This window comes from Cebidichthys violaceus, unplaced genomic scaffold, assembly GCF_023349555.1.
Source record: "Cebidichthys violaceus isolate CVI_PGR_0920_01 unplaced genomic scaffold, fCebVio1.0.p SCAF_24, whole genome shotgun sequence".
Classification (NCBI taxonomy): Eukaryota; Metazoa; Chordata; class Actinopteri; order Perciformes; family Stichaeidae; genus Cebidichthys; species Cebidichthys violaceus.
Genome location: NW_027176417.1, coordinates 8,161,300 through 8,170,803, shown reverse-complemented (window position 1 = coordinate 8,170,803; position 9,504 = coordinate 8,161,300). Strand labels below are relative to the sequence as shown.

The following is a 9,504-nucleotide window of genomic DNA, read 5'->3' as shown; positions in this document are numbered from 1 at the left end:
GTTTACGGTCCAGTTGCAACCTTTGAAACAGACAAACGTAGTGTTTATAGTGTTTGCTTTGGTTGGGCAGGTGGGAGTGGAGAGAGACACGGAGATGATTCCCAGATCTGATACCAGAACAGGGAGAAGTCTTTAGAGCAGATAACAAGCTATCACTGAGGAGCACACACTTAAACTTTGATTTCCTATTAAATACGTACATGTATCTTTAGAGTTGGTCTCAGGATCTGTTTCACTGTCCGCTTGTCTTTAGTCTTTCATAATCATGTGAAATACAGACGCAGAAGATCTCTGATGACGTATTTGAGTCTATTGCTCAACAGCCTCTTACCCTTATTCCGGCCCTGTTGGGTGAAGGATCAGGAGCTTTATACGGAGCGTAGCGTGTCGGAATAAGGACCGGTAAACACAATGTTTTAATACACTTATATCCCAAACAATGACTTCATCTTTTAGTTATGGCTGATGGACACTGAAGTAGAATAACCTTGTGAAGCCTTGTGTTATGAATGTCTTGTAAATGTAGTAGAAGTTATTTTCATATTTCGTTTTTCTTTGCTTTCACACACAGGGGAAGAATTCTGGCATCATCACCCAGTTTTATTCCACTGGACTGTGTTTCATGTTGCCTTCAGGTCTGATTTAACTGGTGCTGGCATTTTAGAATTGACAGAATTCCACCTGCACTGTACTGCAATCTAAGTGAAAATGATGCAGTTTTATTGCTTTTTCAAACTAGATATCATATTTTATTCTGTTTTTACCTGCCCATTGACAAATGCTAGTTAAGTAATATATTGACATTATATCGTCAAATTACAAGCCTGTGTACAAGAGGACCTGGTCACCCGTTAAATTAAACTTTTCACAAACTAACTTCTTTGTTGATCTTTAAACGCATGTTAACAACGTTCATTTACTCTCTTTGGAACTAGATCATTCGTACATTTCTAGAACAAATCACATTATTTAATATCTGCAAATGGCCCTCAACAGGAAGAACAAAAAACAAATCTAATTTTGGATCCCTGAGCACTTATCGATACACCAGGTGAAATTGTAAAAAGGGCAATAAAAGGAAACGGTGACACTCTGCCTCTCCATCAGAGCTTACGTTCTGTCAATCATTTGCAGTTTCACAATGTGACGGGAAACTGTATCTAGGTTATTGGCCGCAGCAGGAGGAAGTGCACTGCTGCGTCTGAGCCTCAAACAGGGTTTCAGTCTTGGAGGTTGAATGAGGCTCAGCTCAACAAAACATCACTCAGGTACGTGACAAGACGAAGAGTTTGTTACCTGCCATGCTTTAATCTTTAATATACCAGTAATATACTCAGCATATGTGTCAGATTTATCATTTCTTTTGGTTTATTATTCCTTATTCTATATTTTGGGATTTTATTTAAACTGCATCTCGGAAATAAAGGACTACGTAAAATATAAATAAAGGACTGCGTAAAATATAAATAAAGGACTGCGTAAAATATAAATAAAGGACTACGTAAAATATAAAGGACTGCGTAAAATATAAATAAAGGACTACGTAAAATATAAATAAAGGACTACGTAAAATATAAATAAAGGACTGCGTAAAATATAAATAAAGGACTACGTAAAATATAAATAAAGGACTACGTAAAATATAAATAAAGGACTGCGTAAAATATAAAGGACTGCGTAAAATATAAATAAAGGACTGCGTAAAATATAAAGGACTGCGTAAAATATAAATAAAGGACTACGTAAAATATAAATAAAGGACTACGTAAAATATAAATAAAGGACTACGTAAAATATAAATAAAGGACTACGTAAAATATAAATAAAGGACTGCGTAAAATATAAATAAAGGACTACGTAAAATATAAATAAAGGACTGCGTAAAATATAAATAAAGGACTGCGTAAAATATAAATAAAGGACTACGTAAAATATAAATAAAGGACTGCGTAAAATATAAAGGACTGCGTAAAATATAAATAAAGGACTGCGTAAAATATAAATAAAGGACTGCGTAAAATATAAATAAAGGACTACGTAAAATATAAATAAAGGACTACGTAAAATATAAATAAAGGACTACGTAAAATATAAATAAAGGACTACGTAAAATATAAAGGACTGCGTAAAATATAAATAAAGGACTACGTAAAATATAAATAAAGGACTACGTAAAATATAAATAAAGGACTGCGTAAAATATAAATAAAGGACTACGTAAAATATAAATAAAGGACTGCGTAAAATATAAAGGACTGCGTAAAATATAAATAAAGGACTGCGTAAAATATAAATAAAGGACTGCGTAAAATATAAATAAAGGACTGCATAAAATATAAAGGACTGCGTAAAATATAAAGGACTGCGTAAAATATAAATAAAGGACTGCGTAAAATATAAATAAAGGACTGCGTAAAATATAAATAAAGGACTGCGTAAAATATAAATAAAGGACTACGTAAAATATAAATAAAGGACTACGTAAAATATAAATAAAGGACTACGTAAAATATAAAGGACTGCGTAAAATATAAATAAAGGACTGCGTAAAATATAAATAAAGGACTGCATAAAATATAAAGGACTGCGTAAAATATAAAGGACTGCGTAAAATATAAATAAAGGACTGCGTAAAATATAAATAAAGGACTGCGTAAAATATAAATAAAGGACTGCGTAAAATATAAATAAAGGACTACGTAAAATATAAATAAAGGACTACGTAAAATATAAATAAAGGACTACGTAAAATATAAAGGACTGCGTAAAATATAAATAAAGGACTACGTAAAATATAAATAAAGGACTACGTAAAATATAAATAAAGGACTGCGTAAAATATAAATAAAGGACTACGTAAAATATAAAGGACTGCGTAAAATATAAAGGACTGCGTAAAATATAAATAAAGGACTGCGTAAAATATAAATAAAGGACTGCGTAAAATATAAATAAAGGACTGCGTAAAATATAAATAAAGGACTACGTAAAATATAAATAAAGGACTACGTAAAATGTAAATAAAGGACTACGTAAAATATAAATAAAGGACTACGTAAAATATAAATAAAGGACTACGTAAAATATAAATAAAGGACTACGTAAAATGTAAATAAAGGACTATGTAAAATGAAAAGTAAATGATGTACATAATGCTACAATATATATTTACAATAAAAGTAAATAACAGAAACAAGGAATGAGAAATACAAGAAATATGTGCATCAGGCACACACAAGCATAACAAATAAATAAATAAGAACATGAATATGTCTTGAAATATATAGTATAAATGCAGTATTAATTAAGAATGCAATAATGATTGCACATGAGCAGACAGAAATAATACAAATTAGCTGATGCATAAAAACCAGAGACCAAACCAAGAGCAGACAGTGGATCCTGCACATGTGTTTGGTTATTTAACACCTCAGACTTATGAACATCAAACAACAGAAGTTGAGGAACAAACATGGACATTCTGCAGTGTAAGAAACATATTTGATTAAAATTCAAACCAGCCATAATAAATCTTGAGCAAATAAAACTGCTCCTGTAGAAGTGTCGTTGTCCCCCGAGATTTTGTGAGAAATTAGATTTTTAGATTCACATAACAGAACAGAACTACTGTGATAGTCAACTGTGAAGCTTTAAAGCTTTATTGTTCTCATGATGCCAACAATCATGACACTCAGCTTGTCAGATTGTCAGATCACATGTTAAATATCTTTTTAATGTGGTTTGTTTCATACAACTGATGCACCAACAGTTTGAGAACAATCAGATGTTTAGCCTTCATACGTGGACACCTGTGTGTGTTTGTGTCCTCTCACAGGGAGCTGCAGGTGCTCGTTTGCCAGGTAACCCAGAAGACAAAGAGCATCAGAGGGAGTCAAAGAGGAGGCAGAGCTGCAGCCACAGAGGAAGGCCTCTTTTGCTGGACACGGAGTGTGATTCTGAACCTTCCAGCTGGATTTGATCTCTTCATGACGCCCAGTTTGAGCAGGACTTTTTTGGTTACCTGACGCTCTGTCGTGGCTCCACTGCTATGACCTACCTGGCTCACACCGGCCATGCCCAGCTCGGCGCCCTCGGGCTGGGCTGCGTGGGCTGGACGCTCACCGCCGTGGCGCTTGGACTCATCCAGTGGAGGGTTTGGCTGGTTTCTGACAGGGAGTTCATCAGCTCCGGAGTAGCCTGGGTGGGCATCTGGCGGGCCTGCTTCAACAGCCACACCCATGTGACCCCTGGCTTTATGGTCATGCACTGCAGGTACATCAGCCCGACTGAGGCCTCCACGCCGCCGGAGATCGTGGCGGGTCAGGTTCTCATGCTCCTGTCTCTGCTGGTGGGGCTTAGTGGGAACGCTGGCGGTGTTTACGCCTTGAGGAACGTTTACTTTGGGATGGAGAAGAGCTCCTCAATCCGCTCGGTGTTCTTCACCGCCGGCGCTCTGTGCCTGTCGGCGGCCGTGATGTCCACCATTCCTCTCCTGTGGAACCTGAGCTCAGTGGTGACCAATCAGACCATCAACTTCCCCCCTGAGTTTAAGATGCCCCAGGCTCCAGACTCTCAACATGTGGGGTGCGGCATCGGGGTCGGGGTGGTGGGGACGGTCCTCATGGTTGTCTCTGGGATTATTTTCTGCACGTACAGGTTACCGGTGAGGTCGCGGCGCCTGGACTCGTCATTACCTGCACAATCAGTGACTGACAGCGGGGGGGCTGGCGGGAAAGACAACCCAGCGTTTGAGTCTCACGAACACTTGTGACGCGTCTGTTGGGATGTTTGAACATGAACTCATGAACTCACAGAGGAAACTATTCCAACTTGAAATACTTTCATTTGCAAAATGAGATTGAACTGAAGAAAGAAAAGTAAAAAAGGCACTTTGTAAATCCGCTTCTGGTTTCCAACATGCATTATACCTGATTTATTGTTATTGTTATTATTGTACAGCTCACTAGTTGTTTACAGTGACTCATCTGATTTTGGTGGAGGATGAATTGAATGACAGCAAACACACTCAGTGCCTCTGATGAAGTTGCTCACTATTTGTTGTTGCTTGTTTGTTTATGCATGATGTGGAACCAGAGAACGATATACAACGCTCTCACAATATGCTGATTTATGCTTTCTCAGCGTAAAGTTTTCAGATATGAATTTTAAAGCTTCAGTGCTGTTGTATTAAATGCTAACATGTTAATATGTTATGGACTGAGATACATGAGAGGATGCATGTATATGTGGCTGTTTATCTAAATAATTCAATATATATATATATATATATATAAATATATATATATATATATATATAAATAAAAGGATATATATATATAATAGGATACCAGCTGTTTTAACTGATATAAAGAGATACAAAATCAAATGTAGAAGAATCTTTCAGTGTATTTCAATGATCACGTTAAGCTTTTAGATACTTCCATCTGATACTTTTAATTTAAGAGTTTCAATGTAACTGAATGAAGTAGAATGTGAAGCTGCTGGATCCGGACACTTTTACATTCCTTCAACTGAAACTTCAGTGAATACTAAGAACAAAAGCACTCGGCAGTATTTTCTTAAATATTTTATTCAAAAAAAAGCAACAAGCTCATCTCCACAGTTTCAAACCATCTGTATCAACGTTCCTCTAGCGATGAACAGGCCCGTCGCCTCACTGGGGTCAGTGTTATGGCTCAGATCACAGCCCTTCCTGTTCACCGACGCACCAAAGGAAAGATGATGAACAGTAAATCTCTTACTTTACTTTACACCTCGGAGAAATGACAAGAGCACAACCAATGCTCCGCTTCATTTAGAAAAGGATCACTCCTTTAAAAGAAGCCGTTGATGGAGAAGAAGAACCCAATGTATGGCAGTAGAGGCAGCTGACATGACTTTGTATTGAGTCCCAGAGATGTGGCTCCACCATCACACGCTGCAGCTCGAGTGTTTGTTGGTCAGTGTGGGGCTGCTCATGATCCTAACCTTCTGGAGGAACTTCAGACAGCACAGAGACTCTTTCCAAAAACACAAAGGAAAGCTTAAAAGACCACAGAACTACACATCCCTGTTCATAGAGGACTGTCTGAACAGACTGAGCTTAAACACCGCATGACTGTCAGCGAGCAAAAACGTTTCCATATCGGGTATATATATTTATATATATATCGTTACAGAATCAACCCCTCAAATATAACGAAAAGACGACACTGCAGATACATATGGCATATCAATCAAACACACTCTAATACTGAATACAACATACACAAGTAAAGCACAAATATCATTTCAAATGTGTCTCTGAAATCTCAAATGTTACCGCATCGGTCAATTATTATCATCTTTTTACAACTTTATGACGGGGCAGTTCCTCTGACACGGCACACACACACAGGCACACACACACACACACACACACACGCACACACACAGGCACACACACAGGCACACACACACACACACACACACACACACACACACACACACACACACACACACACACACACACGCTGTAAATGCAAATCATTCCAAAACAAATGTCGACGAACTCCTTCCTTTAAGTGTGGTGCTCAGACGGTTAAAGTGACAGAGGGACTGACCCGTGGTCCAGCTGTGTATCAGCACATGATCTGTGTAGTGACTCTCTGTGTAAAGACGTCTATGAATGCCCTGAATGTTGGACAGAAGATGTGTGGACTGAACCGCCCGACTGTATCCCTGACATCTAGCTGTGTGTCAGAAATGAAGAGGAGCGAATTGTTTATCAACGTCCTGTAAAGGAGAAAAAGATGGTTTTTAATCACTGCGAGTCAAACACCGATTTAAAGGAATAGTGCATCCAAAAATCGATTTGCTCAGCAGACCCAGCTCTGCTTCAGACTCCTCAACCTGAAGAGGAAAGAAGGACTTTAGTGGTCCGTGTGTTCTCATGTCTCTAGAGTAGTCAAATCATCCCAGAATGCACCAAACCAAGTGGCACAGCGTCACAACACAGGACACCACATCTTGAGATTCTCAAATTTGAATTGAACTATTTAAACTAGACCGGTTATTACAATCATTTCCAAAACAGCGTGCGGAGCAATTGCTAAATTCTAGAAGGCAAAAAAGGAGATATTAGACCCGCTGTCCTTCTCCTCCGTCTGCTCAACTTTCCTCAAACATGGAAGCCCTGATAAGAGTCGCTTTTGATCCAGATGGTTTGAAACTGAACAAAAATACATACATACATACAAAATAAAATACAAAATAAGAAAAAAATAAATGTAGAAATGCAGGAGGTTTAATCATTCCAAAGTCCACCAGTCTGTTCTTGATAGACCTCGATGACGTCCTCGTCCTCCATCCCCAGCTGACATGGACAAGCAGAGGAGACACACATTGGGTCAAAAACACAACATCTTCTTCTTGTATTCTTCTGACAAATATTTTACTGCTAATCTCCCCCTCTATGTATTCAATTACAGCTGCAGAATTGCAATTTTTTTGCAAACTTTTTCAACATGTTGATATTGATTTTGGTGTGTTGCTAGTGAATATATGTGCTCTTATTCTTCTTTTAAATGTGAAGTATGTGGTGCACGTTGTGAGAAAAGTACTTTAGAAAAAGCATTTCATATTTTGCAGTTGAGAATATCACAAATGTATGTAAGAGGCCAAACATACAGTAATCATGATCATAAAATATAGCAGAGTAAACTGGAGAGACATGATAGTCATGATTGCAGTTAATCATTCCAAGAAACCTTGGGCTAGTCCGGAGACTAGACATCTGGAGCAACAGAAGTTCATCTGAAGGGATGCTGAAGTGAGGAGAGACAGGTTTACCTCTTTCGGAGTTTGGTTGTCTGCGATTCTCTGTCCTTCAAACAGAAACCGTAGCGTGCTTGCTGGAACTCCCTTTAAGAAACAAAACAACACCAATCTGAAACGACGGCCTCTGGTGCTGTCTTTAAAAAACGTTCAGACTCAAAATCTAGTTAGAAGTAGTTTAAAAAAACCAAAGACCTGTCTCTGGCTGTAAGACTCCTTCAGCTTCTTCAGATGTGTCGTCATTTTAACCTTAAAGTGGATTTCGCTGCTGTCCTGTGGGCAGAGAGAGAAGAAATGATTATGACACATTTCTGTTGTTGCAAAATAACAACATTACTGGAAGAAGGCCAAAGAAAGCAACATCTGAATAAAACCAAATCACTTACAGAAAATGAGACAGTTTAAATAATATAGCTTTGTGTATGTTAAAATCACTCGTACACACAGAGGTACTTATAGAGCAGTAACCACAACCTACACAATAATACATCAACAACTTGTGTTCAGTGTGTAATACTCCTGTGTTATGGTCCATGAGACACATCCATCGTCCCTGCATGCATACACACCTGACCAATCACTTTTAGTTTGATGTACTCTCCATCCTTCTTGTCCCCCCCGTCTTGGCTGGATGGTTTTGTCTCCTAAAAAACAAATAAACAGCAGAAAACAGTTAAACGCCACACACATCACAAATAGGCCCGACGGCTTACTGTCGCTGATACAACACAGTTATTAGATGTGGGAATGTGTCGGCCTCAAAACTCTGGTATCGCTGATTGTTTTATAGCTGAACTTTGAAACTAAGCCGCAGAGCTAAACTGCTATATAAGCATGTAGCTCTGGGCCTGAAGCTACACGAGCTATCAGTTAGCATGCTATTTAACCAGAAACGAGCTAGCAGCCAAACACACACACTATAATGTGTCACTTTTTAAATTTCAGGCAGACTATGAACAATACAGACTCTCTAGTGTTTGTATCTTACCGTATCTGACATGTTTCCTCTCTGTTTATGCTGTTAAAATGAGTGACAATAGATGCAGCTACCGCGAGCTTCCAATCGCAGCTATCAGCTTGATGTTGTGAGATGTTCTTCTTCTTCTACTTCTTTTTTGAGGTCTAGTGACGGTTGGAAAACAACGAATTGGCGCATAACCGCCACCAACTGGTCTGGAGTGTGGATCACTGGACGTGACTCGTTTCCTTCAAAATAAGACAAGTATACAGTGAAAACCTGAAACAATGCATTGATATCTCAAAATATATTTATGTTAATTAGAAACTGGCACGTTACAAATTAAAAATACCCAGTAAGGCTATTATAAGGCTTGTAATCCAGCATAATCCATACACAAATAATGATTTTATTACATGGTATGCTGATATTGATATAATAATTATTCACAAATTACTCACTAATGGATAATAAAATTTGTGTAAATAGGGTTTAATATTGGAAACATTGCCATTTGTTGATTTTTGAGTGCAGCATATATCTAGATAACCGTTGAAAAGTCAATGGTATGCCTGTGTTTACTGTGTCATTGATGCAATGTTTAATTGCTGCTATATTTCAAAGTTTTAGGGGCAAAGGTTCTGATTGGCCATGTGCACTGTGATAGCAAAGAATATAATAATATTAATAATGATAATAACTTTATACAACAAAACAAAAGTTAAAAACAG

General features: G+C 37.8%; 2 protein-coding genes across 2 annotated transcripts; one reads left to right on the top strand and one right to left on the bottom strand.

Annotated features, from left to right (window-relative positions):
- Positions 1 to 18: 18 nt before the first annotated feature.
- LOC137878940 (claudin-34-like) lies at positions 19 to 5,386 on the top strand. Its single transcript, XM_068719465.1, has 2 exons — positions 19 to 1,268; positions 3,836 to 5,386. The coding sequence occupies exon 2, from the start codon at positions 4,049 to 4,051 to the stop codon at positions 4,769 to 4,771; it is 723 nt and encodes a 240-aa protein (XP_068575566.1). The 5' UTR covers positions 19 to 1,268; positions 3,836 to 4,048; the 3' UTR covers positions 4,772 to 5,386.
- A 186-nt stretch (positions 5,387 to 5,572) lies between these two features.
- Positions 5,573 to 8,927, bottom strand: sumo1 (small ubiquitin like modifier 1). The gene is made up of 5 exons (XM_068719698.1): positions 8,804 to 8,927; positions 8,385 to 8,459; positions 8,011 to 8,088; positions 7,831 to 7,902; positions 5,573 to 7,354 (listed from the first exon to the last, which is right to left on the bottom strand). Exons 1-5 carry the CDS (start codon positions 8,813 to 8,815, stop codon positions 7,286 to 7,288), a joined length of 306 nt encoding a protein of 101 aa, XP_068575799.1. The 5' UTR covers positions 8,816 to 8,927; the 3' UTR covers positions 5,573 to 7,285.
- Between the last annotated feature and the right edge of the window lie 577 nt (positions 8,928 to 9,504).

What these genes read in the sequence shown, in the direction of transcription:
- sumo1 (XM_068719698.1), bottom strand. An exon ending in AACTAAAAGTGATTGGTCAG is followed by an intron (nt 8,089 to 8,384) that starts GTGTGTATGCAT and finishes CTCTGCCCACAG; the next exon opens with GACAGCAGCGAAATCCACTT. An exon ending in ACAACCAAACTCCGAAAGAG is followed by an intron (nt 7,355 to 7,830) that starts GTAAACCTGTCT and finishes TGTCCATGTCAG; the next exon opens with CTGGGGATGGAGGACGAGGA.
- LOC137878940 (XM_068719465.1), top strand. Translation starts at nt 4,049, where the DNA reads ATGACCTACCTGGCTCACACCGGCCATGCCCAGCTCGGCGCCCTCGGG.